The sequence below is a fragment of the Blennius ocellaris genome (genome assembly GCF_963422515.1).
Source record: "Blennius ocellaris genome assembly, chromosome: 10".
NCBI lineage: Eukaryota > Metazoa > Chordata > Actinopteri > Blenniiformes > Blenniidae > Blennius > Blennius ocellaris.
The window spans coordinates 13,938,811-13,961,361 of record NC_137659.1 but is presented as its reverse complement, the minus strand read 5'-3'; the positions used below and the strand labels follow the sequence as shown (position 1 = coordinate 13,961,361).

Genomic DNA, 22,551 nt, shown 5'->3' with positions numbered 1-22,551 from the left:
TTTTGATTATTCATATTCCAAAATGAAACTATCCGGAGAGAAATTAATATTTGAAGTGTCCACTCTTTGACTACAAAGCCACTTCATTTTTTTCTCAGCACACTTGCACACAGTTTTTCAAAGAATTTGCAGGAAGGTTGTTTTTTTTTAAACATTTTGAAAATCTAAACACAGATCGTTGAACATCTGGTTCAGACTCTTCTGGTGCATAATTAACCCTTTTGCAAAAATATGGTATATATAGAACTCGAGATTAAATTATTCATTTGACCAACAATATAATCACTTAATTGTACATTTGTTGTGACCTGAAATTCCTTGAAAATTCCAGTTTGATGTTTTTGTTTCACAATAAAATACAATGTGGGTCAGTCAGTTATGCTCTATTATATCTGCAGGTCCTCTGAAGAGCGCCTCATTAGACGCTCACAGTCAGGACTGGAGGGTTCGAGTGGCGGGGGACATCGGGGGTTGGGGGACACATGGTGGGACAAAGGAGGCCAGGGTCACATTAAAGCACACCATACTAGGACAGGCGAATCCTGCATTGCAGGTAAGGTCGGCGCCTAAGTGAAATGAACGCGTCCTAATTCCTCTGGGTTGAACCACGTGTGCGGCTGCTGGTGCAGGTTGAAGCCTGGGGGAGACTGACGGACTCACAGCTGAGGTGCTCCATGGCAGTGAACCCTGAACTCAGCCACTCGCTGGCGCTCATCGCCCAGGGACACTATGTGCCTCACAGGTACTTCAAGTACACAAATACTGAAATCAACAGATATTTTTTTTTAGGGGGGGGGGGTCAGATTATTTGAGAAAACAAAATAAAATACAATTGTGTGCAGTCAAACAAGTGCATAAATATACACATATAATAAGTGACTAATGTTGTTTTGATCAGCAAGGACCTTATGGTGAAGGTGGCTCAGAATATCCCTGGCATGTTGGTCTACTTGCCCCCTCAGCTCAATGTCCACTCTCAGGTCGGTTCTTCTTCTCAAAGCAACTCTCCTTTCAAAATTCTGTTTCAACGGGAACATAAATTCATGCTCTGCAAGTGACTTTGTACCAGCGCTGACTTAAAACTGTCCAAATAGCTCGTGTAATTATTTTAACATAATGCATTTATACAAAAGGCATTATCATGTGTCTTTGCTCCTCCAGCTGAACCAGTCTGAGTCCAGCGTGGCTCTTCTGGTCGAGGCGTCGTCCGGCAGGAAGAGGCTGTGGGCTCTGGGGGAGCTGGCGTCTATCGCGAGTGGATACAGACAGACTGTCGATATCAAACACTCATACCCACAGGTACGTCCTCGGTTAGAGTTCAGTATATGAATAGCCACTGGTTAGTCCATTTATGTGTTGTTCTGATTTTGTGAAATGTTATATTTAGGACTTGGGATATTGAATATTAAAAATGAAATTCTCTGGACTCATAAGCAACCCTCAAAACGCCCGGCCTGAATCTTTTTCACCTATTTGAAGATGTCTGATTTATTTTTTTGTTCCTCATACACCTTGAATATCAACAGATTGACATATTGAATGTTTAGGCTTTTTTTTTCTTCCCGTTCACCAGTTGAAGCCGCTCCCGAGGACGGTCGCAGTGAGGACGGTGTATGAGGTCCAGAAATGGAGCTACCAAGTACATCATGCAGCCGTGTGGGGGAATCAGGAGATTAGCTTGTCTGGCCTCTACTCTGCTCCTCCATCACTGGAGCTGGACAACCAGACCGTGAAGTGTAAGTCACTAACACCCTGACTTCGCAGAGCTTCATAATGGCAATGCCTGTTAAAATAAATAGACCGGGGCGTCAAGACTGATAGCTGATCATATGTCTCCTCTTGTTCTTGACGTTAGTTCAGATTGTCTGCGTCCCCCGTTTGACCAGTTTGGACGTGACACTGCAGCGTTCACTACATGGAAGACTGGACAGTGTCTTACTGGGCTGGATGAGACATGGACAGCTGGAGCAGGTCAGACTGGACAAAAAGTGTTGTGACCCTGAAAAAATGAGGGGCTTCATTTAAGCTGCTTTTGTGGTATTGCTTTTGTTTCCGTCTTGGCCGTTTGTACGCTTCAGAATCAAAATTATGCCATTATTGTCACTGAGGTAGTGGAAGCTTTAAAAGATGAACCAAGATCTTTTTTTTTTTTAATCACTGAATAAGATTAGATGAATAAAATCGCAATAAAACCTGGAACAGAGCTCATAATGAACTTTGACAGTTGTGACAAAAACCCAAATTAAAGGACCCCCCCCTCCCTCCATCAAAGAAATTATTCACAATATTCTACAAATGGGTAGGTCAGTAACGTAAAAAGGAACATTCATTTATGCGCAACGGAAAATAAATGATCAGACAGAACAATACTAAAACAAGACTCACACACATTGGATCATGCGAAGCAACCAAAAACAAAACAAACACATCTTAAGTACACAGGCGAGGTAAATAAGTACAAATCTGGTCACAGTGAAGGCATGAAAACCTTGATGGCCTCACACTTAGAGAACACTGACGCTGGGCCATTGGTGGACACTCCTGGTTTTGGAGGGCGACGGTTCTGTACATCCTAGCTTCAACACAACTGGTGGTCATTATCAGGCTTTGCAGCTTCATAATGACACATTTATTACATTTTGGAGCGTTGGAGCAGGAAGACATTGAAAACACATGTTCTTCTGACCCTCCAGGACCACGTTACCCATATCTGCAATACATTTCCAGTCTGGCATGTCATTGCCACCTCAGCCTTCCCTCTATTGCTCACCAAACATTTCATAAAGTCACCTCTCGCATCTTTTGGAAAATTCCCAGGGTTCCACTGAATGAAGTTTTGAGCGTCTCTTTGGATTTGTTGTCTGCTCTCTGTTGTCTGAAGGTCAGCGCTGTCACCTCATGGAGTTGCTCCAAGGAGATGAATAAGACCGTGGTTGAGCTCAAGCAGCCTTTTTCCTCCACGCTCAGCCAGTTATCCCTGCACACAGTGTCACGCAACTCACAGGAAGAGCAGTGCAGCAGCCACCAGGTACAGGAAATGTTATTCCCAGATACTGTACGTTTAAAACACATTTCTCTGTTTCGTTCTTGTCTGGAGAATTGAGAGTTGGGTATCGATGTAGTTTTCACAATCACGAACTTATATAACTGAGAGCAATTGTGTGTGTGCCATAGACACATCTGTCATGGGGCCGCGGGGCCCCTGTCAATGTCTCTCTCAGCCTGGACAAGCGGTGGCAGAAGGACTCCAGCAGGGGGCAGGCGTGCGCCCTGCTGTCAGCGCAACAGGTTGCAAAAAGCTCCCACAAGTCTCTCAGCTCCTGAAGGAGGCTGCCAGTGGCATCGTTTACAGTGTGTCTGCGTTTCTGTGTGTAGATGGCAGTGTCTCCTGTTAAAGGCTGTGTGTCAGTGGGCCAGGAGGGAAACTCGTATTTACAAAATGCAGAGTTAAGATGGGACAACAGGAGTGTCACGCAAAGCATGAAATATCAGGTATCCTGTTTAATGTAAATAGGAAAGATATTCAGTAAACACAAGCGCAGGCAACTTGCTTGAAAGGGATTTTTCTTTTTTTCCATGTGTTTTCAGAAGGGAGTGCGGGGAATGCACACCATTCAGGTTAACCTCAGTCTGGACAGAGTGTCTCCTGCACCCTGTCCGTCACACACACTGCTGGCCAAAGTTCAGACCAACCTCCGTGACCGTGTGGAGCACACAATGCTACTGGGCCTTTGTCCTCCTCAGCCTGTGAGTGAACACGTTCATCCTTCGCGTGGCTGTTTTTTAATATGCACCGGCTGACACACGAAGTCTGCTCCTGCTCGCCGAGGGACGTTGTTTTGTCTATTTGGCTTTTCAAGTTGTTAAGTGTGTGTTTGTCTTTCAGAGTCTGTCATGGTCAGGTGCTCATCGCATAAACTCAGGAGAGAAGCTGTTTTACACTCGCTCTCACCTCTCAGTGACCGGCCGGCCGTCCCAGTGCAGCTTCACCCTGGCACTGACCAATTCCTCCAGCACTCAGGGCACCAACATGTCTTTGTTCTCTGAGGTAAACAAGGATCACATGGTGTCTGCCACTTTGAAAAGTTTTCCCATACTAAATATAAAAACACATAAAAATGACTAAACAATGTTATATTTTGGCAACTGTTCCTGTTTATAACAACTGATGTCTGTACAGCAAATATGAAGCTGCACCCAGAAGTTTATTAGTTTAATTCAGTATAAAAAAAAAATGGTTTTTGTCCTGCACTGTTACACAATGTGGTACAAAGGAAAGTCATACATTCGGTTGATGGTCCTCATGAAAACACAAGCGTCTGTGTTTCCACTTTATAGTCTAGGATGGGTAATTGGACTGTGGACGTGAGGGGTGATGCCCTCTCTTGGCCTCAAGGGTTCGGTGTCCAGGTGCAGGCCTCACTGGACCACAAGGACAAGATCTGGCTGAATGGGACCATTGAGGGACGATGCCTTCAGACCACAGCTGGCTATAGAAATGGTAAACACACAATAACAAGTGTTACACAAATAATACAATCTCAGAATATTGTGTGTGTGTGTGTGTGTGTGTGTGTGTGTGTGTGTGTGTGTGTGTGTGTGTGTGTGTGTGTGTGTGTGTGTGTGTGTGTGCGTGCGCGTGTGTGTCAGACGTTAATTGCACCACTGCATCTGCATATACAGTATGTATACTAAATTGAATTCTACTGTGCATAAGGATGCACAGCAGAATTTGCTTATGATTGTGGGAATACCAATAAACTGTTTGAAGGGAAAAAAATACATGCACACACATGCACGCAGAGTCAGTAACTGGTAGTAACTGGTAGTAACTGGTAGTAACTGGTAGTAATTGGTGGGCATGTCCTGCTGATAATGCCAGCAGATGTTGCAGCATTGGAAGATAATGACTCCAGTCAGCTGTAACATTGAGTAATCTCTAACTTTTTTGATCCAAGCTAGTAAAGCTAAGTGGTGTAAATTCATCACCGCAAATAATGCACGTGTGTCTGCTCATCCTCAGCTTTCCATCAAGGCATCTTTCCGATTCCTGAAAATGTGAAGAGTTTGGTTTACTTTTCCGTGTTGAGGACGACGACCTCAGCAACATCACCAACCCTGTGGCTCAGACCTTTATATAAAACAAAAAAATAAAAACATCTGAAGAGTTTTAAGGATGTTTAAAAACTACATAGAACAGTCCTAAAAGCCTGAATGTACGGTGTTCATAAATGTATGATTTCCTTTTTTGATTTAAGTATGAACCAGTAATGTGGTGTGGAAGGACCACAACATATCTTTTGGATTATGTGGTAAATCTTCACACAGTCTGAAACTTTTGTAACCATCATACTTATGGTTATGCACTTGAGCTTGTCTTACCATTTTGATTTGTCGACATTACTATTCTTAAAAGTAACAATTTTAACTTCTAGATTTTTATTTTCATAATGATGTTTTGCTCCTGCTGCGATGAGCTGAATCTCCGTACCGTGGGTGAAATAAGTGTTTTCTCATACGTGTTGCGCAGGAACTGGCGTCTGTGAGGATTTCACTGTGAAAGCATGCAGGGAAACGGATCGCAGTTTGCTGCTTGAAGCGACGAGAAGAGACGGCGGCGACGAACCTGAGCCCGTGGGCAGCGTGTTGCTGGGGGCCGTCGATGAGAAGCTGCTGCTGAAGGCGCGCGGCTGTTCGGAGGGTTTCACTGCTGCAGAGGTAGCACCACAGCCAGTGACGTATCGCATGAGTTTTTGCTCTCATAGACGAACACACGGTTTTGTTTTTGTTCCATTCACAGAAGCGAGTTCACTATTTGAGCTCTCAAATCCGGGATAAACTATTGCAGAGGCTCCAAACATTTCAAAGACTTCTCTTGAACTTTAGACATCAGGTAAATATATAGAATATAGAAAAACATGCAATGGCCTGGAGCTTCTATGGTTATGCATTAATCTGATTTATAGTCCAGTGCAGTTTTTTTTTTTTTTTTTATTCCTGTCCGTTCTTCCAGGCCAGAGGCAGTCAGCTGCTGCAGAAGTTGACAGCATTCCCTCTAGGTGTTTCACAGCGTGCCGAGGCTCTGCTGGGGAAGAGCGACGGAGGTTTGCCGGCTCTCTGGCTGTTCAGCTCGCTGCGTCACGTCTTGACCGCCAGCCTGCCACGTTGTCTGGATCTTCTGCATCACACGTCACTGCTGGGACAACAGGAGCTGAGGAGTGAGTTCAGAAATATTCAATAAGCTGCATTCCCTAGTCCGTAGGACTGTATTGCTTTAAAACCAAGGGGGGGCTGTTTAATATTCCATTTTTTCTCATACTGTATATTTAGATCTTTTTTTTTTTTTAATCCCCCATGTTTGAGAATGCATGCTTGAATTCATCTGTTATGGATGGATTTGATTTACAGTCTCCGAGGTCTGCTTTATGGTCTCCAGCAGTTAATAACTCTCAGTAATTGGTGGAAGGGAGGCCATTCATGACCTTTAAAAACTTGAGGTAATGTTTTCAAGTTATTTCTAAAACTCACAGTAAAAGGGGGGCTGAGTTAATGTGTAATAGGGGATTTTTCTGTGGACAAATCAGAAACCATGGCAGCGTATCATTTATTTTTTTAATCAATTTAGAAATTTTGTCTGCTGATGCCAAAACAAAGTGTGTTGCAATAGTTAAATCTGGAAAACATTTCTTGGTATGTATAGGAGAGGAGTAATCTATTACTACCTAATTGTCTTTGATGCACAAAGCAGGACTACACTACTTTCAGCTTTCAAATTATAAAGAAAGGGAGAAAAAAACCCAAACATTGGCATAATTTTAAGCATTTTTAAATAAATTGTTTATAATACATGGGAGGCAGTTAAGGATTGTTGCATTGCTGTATTTAAATGATCCCAGGTGTTTTATGTGCAGTCATGAGAAAAAAATATATTCTATCCCATAGACGTTTTTGACATTTTTGAACCAGCAAACATGAAATCTGCTGTTAAAAATTAACTATAAATCAACTACAGGAGTAATATGATTGTTGTAAGATTATTTATGCAACAAAAATACCAACAGATGTAGCTGTGGACGCAGAAGCCACAACTGTCCTTTCAGCGGAATCTGATTCAGAAATACGTGTTTTGAATAATTATCAGTCTTTGACATAAGCTGTTGAAAGATTTGACCATTTGCTCATGCAAAACTTCTTCAGCTGCAAAAATCTTTCATTGTTTTTTATTGTATGTAAACAGCCGGACTTTCAAATCTCCCCCACTTGAACTAGTCAAAGGGACTTAAATCTCTTCAGTTTAGTTTTTTTTCTGTTGAAGTGACTCGGTCACTTCATGACCATCCATTTCGTCTGTGGCGGATTTGTTTGTGCTATTATGATCCTTATCTTGTTGAAAGGTTCTTTCCTGGTTCAACTTGAGTTTTCAGACAGAAGGCGTCTTTATCTTCAAGCCCTCTTTGATATGATGCAGAGTTCATAATTCATGGCTGCAAGCTGCTCGGTTCCTGCGGCAGATATAAAAGCCCAAGCCAAAGCATTTCCACCACCACAGTGTGTATATGGTTCTTCCCTTGATAAGCAGTCCTTTATCTGCACCAGTTGCACTGTCACCAAACATCCCTCTTTTTATACTGTCCAGAACACGTCGCTCCTGAAGCTCTGCTCTTTCTTTACACGCTCATTTGTAAACTGGTTTATCTTTAATGTCCCCTTTGGACAGTTTTTTTTTTTTTTTAAACAAATACTTTTTCAGGACAATCTCTCTCATTTAGATTCTCAGCATGTTCATTGTGACCATTATAAAACATACTTGCAGGTTAAAGCATTTGGTTTGTCAAGACGTGTTTTGCTACAATTGATTTTATTTTACCTTTATTTTACCAGAAAAACCTTGTTGAAATGAAAAAAATCTCTTTTTTCAAGAATGTATCCCATCAAGACAGGCAGCAGTACATTTAGTTGCAGACAAAACAGGAACATAAAACACATAGAATATATAAGAAAAATATGAATACATTAAATTGCTTTAAAACAAAAATCCCTGACTTTAGGAGCAGAAAGTAAAAGAAGGTCCTGTGAGCAACGATTATATGAGTCCGTATTTCTGTGACAATGGGTCAGATGAAGAAAAATCACCATTTAAACCTATTTTACTTCATACATTACTGTTTCTCACTGTGGAATATGTCAGAAGTTTTTTTTTTGCCTCCTTCAAAACTCACATGCATCCACTCCTTTTTCTCATAAAGACTTGTGAAAGGCAACTCTGCACAGTCCATTAGCAAAGACATGTTTTAACTCTTCATTTTAATTAAAAAATATGTACTCAGGGTAGAAACCTCCAATTTAAATTTGATGGGAACGTCTGGTACTGTTTACACATTGAACCCGTTGGGTTTCTCTCTGTTAAAAGCAACTAAAAGTGACTGTATTGTTTCTTGGTTTTCTTTGACACTGTTCAGTGGATCTTATAGAGAATCTGTTGAGACGCCGAATTGATCATTTCCCAGTTTTTGCTCCACTTCAGAATGGCGCACTGCTTTTGTGTGCATGTAGTAAATGTGGTTGATGCGATTAAGGATGTGCCCTTTAGTTATTTGTCCCTGTCTTTCCTCACAGGCAGAAATCTAATTTATTCAAAATCTCAAAATCGGAAACCAACCCCTTCGTTTTTGTTTTTTATTTGATTATCTGAAACATGAAAGGGACTCCTGTGTCTCTCACGTCAGCGTTTATATATTTATATGTAATTAATCCAATTTTTTTCCCTTTTATGATCACAGAAATTTGGTTTTCAACAGGATGTTCTTGCCTCTGAATCCCACACTACTCTGTGTTCTGTAACTTTGCCGGAATACATTTTTCACTTTGAAGAGCCAATAAATGGCAGTGTTTGATGTTGTTTTGTGCGCTGACCTCAGGGCCCCTGGCCACGCTGGCAGGTGTCTATCAGGACGTGAAGGGCCAGAAGCTGGAGGCCATGTGGAGGGAGGCAGTTGTGTTGTGGACTGACCGGCTGGTGGAGGTCCTGCCTGCTCTGCTGGAAAACCCTCAGCTGCGGCCGCTGTCTCAGGCCGCCGTCACCGCTGGCAGCTATGCTCTGGATGTGGTGAGGAAACTGCAGTACCCTCTATATATATTTCCAGGATAATCTTGGCTGTGCTATTAGGGTTATCTCTGTTATATTTTGGGCAAAATATAATCAGGTTTAAAAAGATACAATGAGCTTTCATCTCAAATTTCAGAAACTTGGATATGATACAAACCAAGATACTTATCTTATTCAAAGAATATGATTATTGTCTTCATATGAAGGAGAAACTGGAAACAGTCAGAAGCGTCTTATGTAGTATTATTATTAATTGGTTCATTCTTGCCATGTGAACACAGAATTCCATTAATTTATGGAATACGTTGAAGTTTTTTTTCAAAGGTTTCCATTTGTTGTCATTTCTGCCATTAAGATTGACTAATATTTGATCATTCTCAGCCAAGATGTAATTCTGTTTTTCTTTGTTCGTCAGGCAGGTCAGCATACCTACCACTGGATGGAGAGCAGGTTGGCTGCAGCTTTGTCTGGAGTGAGGAAACAACTTGCCTCCGTCTACAAATTGTCCCCCAGGTGCTGCGCTTATCTGAGGCTTGCATGATTTTTATAAAGTCACTTGAATCGCAGAAGGAAAATATCCTTAATCATATTAAAACAAAAACAGGCACAAACTGGGTTAGATTTCGTCAATTTTTTTTTTCATGCCTACATTAGGCTTTTGTTCACCAACTGCATGTCTTTTGTTTTGTAGTTCTCAGATAAAAAAACATACTAGAATGATCAGTGAAAGTCTTATTGCGGGTGTTTGCAAATCATCCATTCATGAAGCAGGCAATTCACATTTTATTAATTTGTGACTATAAAACCAAATATTCCGATACAAAAAAAAATCCCAGTGATGAACGATTTCCTAAATCTTTTTCAGTGAGTGTTCTGTGATTGTGGCGGTGCCGCTGCCACCTCTTCCCCCATCGAGGGTCGCTGAATCTGGATTGATAGAAATCCTTCTGGAGGAGTGGATCCTGAAGCCTCTGCAGACCCTCGCGTCTCTCAGCCCCACTGCTGAACTCTATCGTCTCAAGAGGAAGCTCATGGACAGCCCATTCGCGCGTGAGGCAGAATTTAAATAGCAAAGATTTGCTTCAGTTACGTTGCCGTAATTATTCGACCTGCTCTCGATTTCCTCTGATTTTGCTAGTTTTCGCTCGATGTTGAAAGAAAGCATTGACTGGATAAAACAGATGAAGGATTTGTGTTTAAGTTGGTTTGTTTTTGTATGATTTCAAATGGAATTTACAATCTACAGAGAAAATGTACACAACTTGTACAACAGACAAAATGCTGCATAATCCCTAAAAACCTGATCTGAACAGTTGGTTATGTGTGTGATATGCCTCCAGTGGAAGTTCAGTCTCTTAACATCAAAGTGGTCCAATTTTGCATGTACTGCACGCTTGATTATTACAACATCGAAGCATTTGGTGTTTACTCTTTTTGGATCCCGCCGCAGCAGCACAGTTCCTCATTCAGAATGGCTGCATCAAATTTGAAGTTCCTCATTTGAACTCATGTTTCTATTTATTGTGCAAAGGCACCCTGAGGGCTGCACAGCGGTGCGGTGCATTGAGCACTCTCATGTCATAACAAGAAGGTTTCCAGTTTGAGTCCGGGTGGTGTGCTCCCACAGTCCAAATATGTATATTTGAGGTAAATTGGTGACTTGCTCACACGACACTACACTGCTTTCTTCATACTGGACTGTCGGCAGTGGGCTCGCTCTCTTGTTTGTTTTATATCATAAGTAAGTCAGTAGGGAGATGTTTTGCTCTGGACTCATCAAAGTGTGTTGTTGTGCGACAATGAGCTCGTTTTGACCTCGGGTCTCTCCAGTCGATGGGTAGAAGAGTCTCACTGACCGTTACCGAGATCTGCTGTACCTTGGACATCTTCCTCCAGTCTTTAGGGAATTCTGGGAGGCTGTTTCCTTCTTGGATGGAGTAACCGTTGTTTCAAATCTCCTCCATTTGTAGACATTTCTCGCTGTGGATCTGAGGAGTCCCAGAGCTTTAGAAATAGCTTCATAATCCATTCCAGACTTGTGTATTTCAACCACCTTTTTAGTCATCTTTTCCTGATTTGGAAGTTGTTGCTGAGACCTGGCATTCAAATGTTCTGGTTCAGTGAGGGCTTGATTTAGTAGAGGTGGTAATAATCTGGTTTATTGTTGTCCATCAGCAAGATGTTACATTCTGGTCATTTTCTTTGTTTTGTTTTGGGGGTTTTTATTTGTGGATTAAGTGACGTGGGGGATTGGGTAAATACTATACAATCGGAGGCTCAGTTGGTTTCAGGTAGCTTATTTGTTTAAGTAGGGACAAACATCAACCTTCTGTCCCAGGTTAAGTGGCTTCTTGGCATCATCATACTTTCTTACATTGGTGTTCTCACATTTATCTTTTTTGTTCATTGTGAGACTCAAACATTTTTTGTTTTTCACCAGTGTAATAAAAATATCTAAACAAACCTTCTAAAATCACATCATAAAATCTACTTTAGGTAAAAACATGGAAACCATATTGAGAGACATTATTTATTAAGTGTTGATGCTGCAACAAATACATGAACTCCTATCATGAGCGAAGGCTCAGTTGAGTCAGGAGTTGGCAAGCCTGCAGGCTTGTAGGTTTTGTATTGGTGATTGATTTAAAAAAAAACAAAAAAACCAAGAAAAACACGCCCATTCTGCTTTTCATGAGAAGCATGTTGCAGCTGTGAACCCCACATCTCGACAAAGTAATTCCTTCAAGACTTGTTTAAAGAGACTTGTTTTTCCCGTGGATGGAAACGATTAAAGTAATTTTCAAGAGTATATATATCTTTATCAGTTCACAAAAGGTACTTTGACACTTACAGAAGGCTACAGAGTAAATGCAGACTAATAAAACTAATATTAAACTGTTTGGTAAGAGCTGCAAACGGTGCAGAATAGATCACCTCTATGGCGAGGTGTAGGAGAGCCAGCGGCTTGACGTCTTGAGACAATATGGCACCTAAATCTAGTGGGTCACATTTCTTTGTACCTTCAGAATAAGTTACAAGTGTGTCACAGAAGTGAGAATATACAATTGTTTCTATATCTGTCTCTATATCTGAACTACTTTTTATATAAACTTCCCACTGCAGTCTGGAACTTGGACTCTACTTCCTGTTCAGTCGTCCACATTATTTTGATTTACGAGACAATCCTTCCATGTTGTGTATCAATTAAACAAGAATCCGACAGAGACATACAGTAATATGGTGAAAACCAATATTTTGAGAAGCGAAAGAAAGGAAAACTACAGAAATCTACACACTTTGTTTTCGTCTCTCTCCAAAAGACCAAGCTCTGTTGGTGGCGGATCAGTTTGTAGTGACGTTTGATGGTCACCTGTACGAGCTACCAGGTTCGTGTCCGCTGCTCCTTGCCCAGGACGTCGGCGCCTCCCCGTCCTTCACGCTGCTCCTCGGGACCGACCCCCACAGCTTCCTCCTGCTGCAAATGAGTAACGCCTCCATCCACATTCAGCGTAGCGGACAGGTACTGTATGTCGGAGGGCAGTGGAGCTTTGTGACCTCTATTGATCTGAGCGCTTTGTCCGATCGATGATGCTGAAAGAAGGAAACGCTTGTCTTGCAGGTGAAGGCCGACTGCAACAATGCCGCTGCTGCTGCACACACGTTTCACGGTGATAATGGAGTGACTGTCAGGAAACACTCCAATGTGTTGCATGTGTCGGGTCATAATGGTGGATCTGTATCATGTGACCTGTCGGCTGAAGTGTGCAGCTTTACTCTGGATGGATGGTTACATGGTAAGTCGCGTTCGCTTGTACAGTGTTTGTGTACAACCGAGACATTCGGTGATGGAAGATGAGCCTCCCCTCACTGTCATGCCACAAATACTTTGTCTTGAGTTTCGAATGTTTTTTTCCCCACCAAAGGCTCCTGTGAAAATGGAGGACCGTGCTTCATCATTCTGAACATGCATGTGTGTTTTATGTTGCATGTGCAGGTTTGTCCACTGGCCTGTTGGGGACCAATGACAACGAAGCAGGGAATGATTTTCCCTTACGTGACGGATCTCAAGCTGAAAATTTGGAGGAGTTTTTCCAAAGTTGGCAGGTGGGAGCAGACACGCAGTGTTTCTTCTGGTGTATCGCAAAAGATTTATTCATGCCCATAATTTGATCCAAGCACTCATTCCCTGTGTAACAGTTTCTATCTGTGTTCGCAATCCTTTATTAGATGGATAAAGGATTTTCACTTGTTTTGTTTGTTTTTGTTTTTGATGCACCTGTAATCTGAGGAGTTGCTGAACAAATCCAGAAGGCATCCAGCTCTCACTCACTCGTCGACCATTTGCTTTTGTCTTCAGATGAAACCAAAGTGTACGAAATCTAAAGCATCACCAGCCACAAGCCCAGTGACCTGCAACTATCTATTTTCTTCTTTGGATTCTCCTCTGAGTTCCTGTTTCAGGGTGGTAAGAAAGAAAAACACAGCTGGCATGCATCAGCAGCCTCTTTCTGAAGAGTTGTGTTTGAAATAAGAGGCGCTGAGAAATGCACAGCCGTGGTTACAGCCCCATTAGTTGAATACAGCGTGTGACTCTGCGAACACACCGGTCTGGCACACGTCACTTTTTTTTTTTTTACAAATAATCAGTGGGTTCCATTGAACAGAACAAGAAATTTGTCAGATGAGCATAATGAAGTAATTTCATGTGGTTACAAACAGGAAAGCACTTTGCGAACTTGTGGTATTGAGGCGCAATGCGAGAAACACCTCGCAGGTATAAAGTAAAGGTGACAGCCATTTCCTGCGTACAGTTTGTTCTTTCGTGCCCACAACAGCATGTGCGTGTCCGCAGGTGGATCCCATTCAGTTCTTGTCGGTGTGTGAGTCCAGCTCCTCTGCAGCGCCGTGCAGACTAGCAGCTGCTTTTGTTCACCTCTGCCAGTGGAACTACGTCCCGCTGGAAGTCCCCATCCGGTGCTGTAAGTTACAGCGTGACACTCCTGCAGTGTCTCGGTGCTTCACGCACGACACAGTATCTTAATCTCAAAGGATGCATCACGAGCAAGCTGCGTTTTCGGTCAGAGAATTATCAGGTACTCGTCAGGACTTCCTGTTTTGCTCAAAAACTGTGGGACCTCTTCAGTACTCTGCATGTTCGCCATCACATGTGATCACTGACACCCATTTAAACCCTTCAGGCTAATGACTTGTTTGAAATTCATTAGATTGTGATGCGAGTCCGCCGTTCAACTCACGATTAATACTTGTTATGACAGAAAAACACGAGTGAGCCCAATGAGTTGCAGACTGGATTCACAGTACCGAAGCGGCTGTGACCATAAATAAATTGATATTTAACGCCGTCATATATAAGTTTGTCTCACATTACTGGTAACATGCTGTAGACAACCAAAATATGGTAACGTGAGCATAATAATGTTTCGCTTTATTGGGTGTGGGTTTTCTACCCAGAACTTCTCCTTCAGGCGTCATGAAACCTTCAAACGGATTATAGAACATGATCCTGCACTACAGCTCCGCCTTAAATTCAGTTATTCAGTGATCAAAGTCAGTTTTTCCTGTGACCGAGGTTTCATTTTATCACAGTGGCATGTATTTTAACTTTTTTACAAGCTGTCCTTGACATGCGTGGCAGCAGAAGTGAACGCAGTGTCTTGTTTTTTTTATTACGTGACAACACAAAGTTTTAGGTGACTTTTCTGTTTAACTGCCAAAAACATGGACTTTAAGTTAACTATTGATGATCATTACTGTACTTTAATACAGCTCTGGGATTTTTGTTTCAATTAATGTCCGATGTATTAGTAATCACTGTTAAAAGATTCTATTTCAAAAAGAAATGTGGATGATAATTACCAATTACCTCGAGGTGTTTTTACTTTTTCACTTAACTTAATTCTGATGGGTTTTTTTTTAATGTTTTGATAAAATGTACATTCTTAGAATGAATTGACTTTTATTTGTTACATAAAAACAAACAAATCTGATGAGAGAAGAGCGTTCGGCTGCTCCTTTCAGAGGTCGCAACAACAAATTATATACATTTGAACCTGTTGTATCTCAAGAAAAAGACTTAAGTATAGTCTTTATATTGTTCATGTCTGCTTGTATTGTTCTGTTATGCTACTTTCTTTGTGTCACTTCTTCACTGATATTACCGCAGTTTGTAAAAAAAAAAAAAATGCAGCGTTCTGATTATATTGTTTGTCTTGTGAATGCTGGGGTGTTTTAAACATGGATGCATTCTTGAGATTAAGAAACACCACTGTGAAGAAATGTGTTTATCGTATGAATGCATGAAAGTATTTAACATTTTTGCTTCATGTGGTATTTCTTTTTCCTTAGTGAAAGTATAAAGGAAGGACGATCCATGGAAGAGCAAAGATGAGACATTTACCAGCTCTGCTGTGACAGCGGCTAAAATGGATACATTTGTGCTCGTATGCCACTCGTTATCTATACTGTATGTTTTATTTTATACTCTACTGAATAGTCAGACAATGTAAACCTCTGTCGTATTTAGACAAGATGACAATAATGTGAATGTGTAACTATAGCAAGTAGCTTTATGAAAAATGATGAGTTTGTGTAATTTTCTGTGGTCTGTAGTAAAAACACTGAAGATGCTGGAATCTCAATTTGATACAACGACAATAGCAAATCCTGAGCACCGCGTTTGGGTCATACATTTATTTTCCAACTCGGTTTAGCACATTAATTTCATTGCTGTTTGCCCCCCCCCCCCCCCCAAAAAAAAAAACACAGTATTGCCGAATTATTTTTCTCATTGGAAAATGGGAATGTAGTTGTGTATCTTGGACTTCTGTCTCTGTGTGACACATTCGGCGATCCAGACGATGTTGCGGCTCTCCTGCTCCTTCAGTTTAATGTAAGAGTAAAATACCCCAAGGTGGAACTGCTGCAGGAAAGCAAGTGCGTTCAGCTTGACCTGAGGAGGAAAGTTATGAACAAGTTATAAACAACAAGCGTGGAAATTTGTTCGGTTCAAAGACAGAAGTCACCAGGAAGAGACGCTGAGATACGTAAAAGTTATGCAATACCTCTTGTTCAAAGAATCTGTCCTCAAGAGTCTTGAAATCAGCTCCTCGCTCCGTATCTTCAAAAAGCCTTTTATAGTCCTGCAGGGATGTTTGGGTTAAAGTCAACCTTGTGTCTGACTTCAGTCATATTTATTAACCACACAGCAGGACTTATCAACCTGTAAGCTGATAAGTGTGATCAGCGCTTTGGTCCTCGGCAACTCCGACTCACGGGATAAGAATCGGCCACAGCTTTGACCTGTTCGTGCTCTTCTGCATTGGCGAGGAGTCGCAGTCCTTCGGGATAGAGTTTGCCACACGACGGATAGAGCGTGCTCCTGTCAGCGCCGCTGAGGTCGGTCCCAAAGGAGTTCACCGTGATGATGAAGGCGCGTCTGTCTGCCTCAAACTGCAGCACGTAAGCGAGTGTGACGTGTTTACAGCAAAGAAAAGTCTCCAAACCACAGTAAAACTGGCGAGTATGGTGAAAATGATCAGAATACCTCCAGGATGGGACACATTATGTCCTTTGTGGCACCGCCCATGTTGCTGCAGAAACTGTGAAAAGACTCTAAATATGCCTTTCGGGTGGTAAAAAAAAAAAAAGACATGAAGATGAGAACGAGTCCATTGACGTCACAGTAAAACACCCATCATCTGTGGCTGTTTAACACCTTCAACCTGATTTACAGGAAGCGTAAAGTTTCTCACACAATGACAGAGTTGCTGTGTTACGGCGGTGTCACCTTATACAGTTTGTTCCTCAGGATCTCAGCCTCCATGTCGTCCAGGCTGCACTCCGACACAGCATCCTGAAAAAACTGAGCTGTGACACACAATAGAGCCAGCATCAATTCCACCATCTGTGATCATACTTTTTTTTTTTTTTATTGATGAAGCTTTAATATGGAATCCCAAAGTCAGTTGTTATATGTAAACATAATAAATTCGATCCTGGCCGAGTGCTCACCACCTGTCTGAATTTGTTCTGAACGTATTGTTGATGGATGAAAATCCGTTTTGATCCAAGACGTTTCGCAGTTACCGACGACAATGGTGGATGACATAAGCTGTCTGAAACGACGAAGCCAGAACTGTACGAACACCACCTGGATGAAATTACGAAATCCTTCCATTCTATCTTCTACACCACTTACTTCAGCTCAGTCCCAGGGTGCTGGAGTCGATCCCAGCTGACCGATTCAAGGCAGAGTACATTGCACACCTCTTCACTCCACCACAAGACAGACACAGATGGTCATGCCTACAGACAATTTGGAGTGAATTTGGACTAAACTCTAACGCATGATTTGGGACTGTTGGAGCAAAGCAGATTATATGAGAAAACCCAGACACGCACAGGGAGAACAGTTAAACCCTAATCTCATGCTTGATATACTACACTTCACTACACCAGTGAGCAGCAGGGTGAATAAATGATGAACCCAGAAAACTCACTTAACTCATTTATGATGATTTGTATAAATTATAGTTGTTTCAATTGAGTTTTGATCCTATCTCATAACAACTGAGCAGTCTGGTCTGGTCTGCTAGCCTGGTTTCAACCTTTTCTTCCAGCAGCAGTCTTTGCTGCAATTATTTTGTTTCACAAATAGTCTATAGGCAGACAGACTATAGAAAAACAACCAGAGAAGCCTCTGTTTGCAGCAATGCTCATCTTTCCTGACTCAAACGTGGTTTGATCAGAGAAAGGCGTTCAATAATTAAAACAAATTGCCGTGTGATTATTTATTATGGAATTGGGAAAAGAACTTGATTTGGCGGAAGCAAAACAAACATTACCCAGTGGTGTGTCCACCAGGATGGCTGAATACAGCTCGGTTGGGGTGCGAGCGATGCCCACAGCTGCCATCTGGTCAAAAGCTCCCAGCGGATGACACCGTGGGAGCAGCTCTGCCACCTCTCTGTGCTTCAGGGCCCCAGAGATCAGCATCACCACATTGTCGATCATGTAGCTGTAACTATGGCAACACAGAGAGCACAGTGAGGCAGTGAATGGTGAGCATCCTTGTGCATGTGTGTGTGTGCGTGTGTGTGTGTGTGAGAGAGAGAGAGAGAGGCATTTTATATGACTCTTTCTATTAAAGGCATGTTAACATAAAACAAAAGGGGTTGAGTTTAAAATGAAAAAAAAAATACTATTGAAGCCTCATTGTGAGACAAACTGAGCATGTACCTTGTGGGCAAAAATTGCGTTCTGGGACAAATTGTGATCATTTTTTTTACCATGAACTCATGAACTATGTGATTAGCAGCTTGTCCCTTAACGTTTGTACAGTTTATATTGATGCACCTACAGTGATCTAACGTGTTTAGAGTTACGGGTGACTATGTAACATCACTCGTCTCAACCTGGTAACTGTTTATTATCACAAATTCACTAATGTAATTGCAAATACTGAAGCTGTTACCGTCACGTCAAATTGATGTCTTAACAGTTATTGTTTCACCTCATTAATTCATCTCAGTCATTGATCTGACCGTGACGCCACCATTAGCATGTACATAGCATTAACTCGACATTAACTCACTTTTACGTGAACGTTCTACATGTCTTTGGTAAAATGTTTTAGTATCCGCTTTGTCTTGGTATCATCAGTTTGACCTTCTGCTGAAAAGGTCGACTCGAGGTTTAGAGAACTACATCAGAAAGAAAGAAAGAAAGAAAGCAAGCAGACTTTATCGGTCTCTTTGGGAAAATTCATGCTGTTCTTAACAAATCCTATTCATAATTAACATGATCATTAATGTTCAGTAACTGGCTCTGCGTACGTGATGTAGTCCAGGAAGGTGGAGAGTGGCGGCAGGGCGTTGGAGCGCAGGTAGCGGAACTCAGTCAGCAGATTCTCCCTCAGTCTCACGTCGACCAGAGAAACAGTCAAGTCTTCTTCAGCCGAGGACAGCAGTTTGCCGTAGTCAGTACCCTGAAGGTGGAGCTTCATATCTGGAAGGGAGGAGAGGAAAGGCATTATCTCATGGCTTTATACTCATCTGTTGGAAAAAACAAAACAAAACAACAAAATCACAGATTCCTTTTAGTTTGTACTTCCTGAAAAACCAGAGGAAGCTGAATCACACAGAATCTCTGATTCAAAACGCTGCTTTTGTCTTTTGACCAACTTCTTAAATATATTACATTCCGTTAGTGAAAAACTCTCATTCTCATCTGTAGAAATTGTGTCAGAAGTGTCTAGTTCTGTTGTGGTCATGGCTTATTAAGGCCCACCTCTACCTACTTGGTGTTTCCTCTGCCAAGTAGATACAGTAACTATATCACTGGGCCTTCATCGTTATATTGATATAATTTATCCATGATCACCATGTCGCTAAAGACTGACTGATTTAAAATAATTTGCTATGGTGACATGTGGAGGGAAAAAACAACCTTTTCATGTAGTTTCTCTGTTTTACAAGTCTCTCTGCAAATGAATGTCACGTAAATGCATGCGCTGAGCTGTCAGTCCCTGTTTGAGCCTTCGACTGAGGTTTGGTCAGACTCAAGGATCTCGAGGCAACGAAATATGATTCACCACATGAAAAGAGGCTGAAATTCAATGCCCCAATATTTACTTGTGCATGCAGAGTAAATGTAAATGTAATGCTTGTCCACTGTGGTTGTCACATACTAGAGTTTCTGCCAAATGCTTGCAGAATGAAAAGCTGTGTTTGATGGTCACGGTTCTTTTCAGCAGCCTTTCCACTTATTCCATCCCCCAAACTGAGGCATTATGCTTTATCCACATCACAGCAAAACCTCTTACAAACAGCAGGACTGATATATTTTGTACTTTTTTTTTTCACCAGAGAATTATTTTGAAACTTATCATCCTGAGTCCAGAGCTTTAGCTGTATTTTTCATTACTGCTTCCTGTCAATAAGCGAAGGACATGCTGAATGGTACAAACCCTCACCACAGTCAGCCAAGTGTGTGTGAGCTTGATACGGTTCAAATAAGTGTTCATTGTTTACAGTATCCAGTCAGATCCAAAGACTATATATGAAATATGAAATAAGAATTGTCGTCATTACACCGTATAATTATTTATTTTACTTCTCCATATGAAGAATTCCTTTCCTGCTTCTCCACATTCTCTCTCTCTCTTTCTCTCTCTCTCCCTCTCTCTCACACACACACACACACACACACGCACGCACGCACGCACGCACGCACGCACACACACACACACACACACACGGGATCCCTAGACTCCTGGTCAAAAATGTGTCTTTGATAAATGAGATGCAGCTGAAGGAACCGGGGGCATAAGGTGATCCCTGTCATCACTCCACTTCAGCTGAAACGCCGCCGCTAAAACGGTGCAGCTGCATGTATGAAGAGCTATAAAAGGTAGATAAAGTGATGCAAAGCTCTTACCTTCAAGTGTGTCACACTGGGCCAGATTATGATAATCGGTCTGAGTCAGAATCCCACCTTTCATTCCCCGAACGAGACCCTCCAGATATCCATGATCCACGTTAAAACTGAGCTCTGGACACACTGCCATGGTGCCACAGGAGTCATCGACTGGACTGGCTGCAGTTCAAGTTGTTTTAGATATGGTTGGGGGTTTTTTTCTACTTCTGCATTCTTTGCTCTCTGACTAAAAATCACATCGTTATTTTTTCTTTCTTCCCCTTTGACACCAAGAAATTCCACTGCAGCCCTTATGCTTGTCAGGACACTCAGTCGGACTGCTTTGGCTTCACTACTCACATCTTCTGCTCAAAAACAAGAGCGAAAGAAGATTTCTCGTATAAATCAGGTTCACGTTAGAGTTGTTCTGGGCTGTAGTGTGTGACATTACTGTAAACAAACACCAACTCATCCATTGTGACTTGTACCAGATGCAGTCAGAAATCTTTCTTCCTTTTCCCCTCATGTATTAATAGAAGCAGACAGCGTCTCAGACAACATGATGCACTTATATATATATATATATATATATATATATATATATATGTATATGTATGACACATTTTGTTACGGATTCAAGGGATGCAAAATGTATTTTATTTTGTAGTTCATACAGATTAACGTCAACATGTGTCTGCACGTCTTTATTAAAAAGACTTAATATACCCCACACGAGCCTGATACTTATCATATTTCTTGTTTTTACACAACTTTCCTGGAACAAAAAACAATCTGGTTAACCCAGAGCGTAGCTGCCGGCAAACATTTTCAAAACACATCATTGCTTTGACTTTCATTTCATTCTCTTTCCCAACCTTTGTGAATAAAGTAAGCATTTCCTTGTTGTTCTACAATCAGAAACCCACTGGGGAAAAAAGGCATTGTCAATATAGGCTTGTAACATATTTCAATTCAAAAGCAAAACATGCTAACTTAGTCCAAGAAATACATCCACACAATGAAGATCGGTCATTTAAAACTTAGTTGATGGGGTGAAAATAAGCATATAAAAATGTATTTATTATACATGCCATGTCAAGGTGTAGGAGTTCAGACAAAGGATCCTATTGTCATGGCTGCCGCATGATTAACTGGAAGAAGAGCAGATAAGAATAACATTTGCATAAGCAGCAAAATACAAAGAGGCACAACACAAAGATAACACGCGATCGTTTATACGTAAAAAGGTAAACATCACTCGTCTTTTGCTTCATCAACATACTCTGCGCTGGACTTTTTTTTTTCTTTTTCTTGACCGTTTCCTCATTTGTCTGTCTGGTGTCCAGGTGTCATTGTACGGAACAAGCTTCTATCTGTGTCATCATTTTACAAATGCTTTTAAATACTCAATGGAATACCAAATGTATTTGTATAGTTTTGATTCATAGGTCTGTGTAACCTGCGCTCTAAATGAAAAAAACATTGTGTCATTTTGTGTCAAATTGTGTCGGTATTTAGTAGGTAAATACTTCCTCCAGCCCACATTTATCAAAGTTGGCAATATTTCTCCGTGTAAATTGAACACAGCACAGGCAGACAATGCTATCCTGTCTGCCAACATTGCTGCTCACCAGTTTAATTGACTTTATATTGTGGGAAATGGAGCAGAGAGAAAGGCGGTAATTCGTGAAATTTAATGTAGATCACCAGATAAGTTCTGTAATTAGATCATGGCATGTGAATCATTAGCAGCTCAGCTAAAAAATAAAGAAACTCAATAAAAGAAACCCAAAACAATATAATCCATCTTCACGAAGCTCGGCAAAGTTTGTTTTTTGTCATTGCGACTTAACTCTATCCATGTGATCACTGTTCAACATATGTAATGTATTCAGAACAAAACCTTTGTATTTGCTTCACACAGGCTTTAATATAGCATAACGTAATTCGGCAATCGCCTCACAGGCTTCAGCAACATATCGCGATACAGACGTACATTTTCAGCCTCT

The 22,551-nt window shown here is 41.4% G+C and overlaps 1 protein-coding gene across 1 annotated transcript; it reads right to left on the bottom strand.

The window, feature by feature from the left end:
- Nucleotides 1-15,907: 15,907 nt before the first annotated feature.
- On the bottom strand, nt 15,908-20,695 carry LOC308135970 (V-type proton ATPase subunit d 1-like). Its single transcript, XM_080504147.1, has 8 exons — nt 20,564-20,695; nt 18,961-19,132; nt 17,971-18,149; nt 16,914-16,993; nt 16,671-16,748; nt 16,400-16,576; nt 16,189-16,266; nt 15,908-16,076 (listed from the first exon to the last, which is right to left on the bottom strand). The coding sequence occupies exons 1-8, from the start codon at nt 20,691-20,693 to the stop codon at nt 15,912-15,914; spliced, it is 1,059 nt and encodes a 352-aa protein (XP_080360273.1). The 5' UTR covers nt 20,694-20,695; the 3' UTR covers nt 15,908-15,911.
- Nucleotides 20,696-22,551: the final 1,856 nt, after the last annotated feature.

Coding starts and splice junctions, on each gene's coding strand:
- LOC308135970 (XM_080504147.1), bottom strand. CDS start 20,693: ATGGCAGTGTGTCCAGAGCTCAGTTTTAACGTGGATCATGGATATCTG. Junction 16,994..17,970: donor CCTGGTGGACACACCACTGG/GTAATGTTTGTT, acceptor TGTGTGTCACAG/CTCAGTTTTTTCAGGATGCT. Junction 16,077..16,188: donor ACAGATTCTTTGAACAAGAG/GTATTGCATAAC, acceptor TTTCCTCCTCAG/GTCAAGCTGAACGCACTTGC.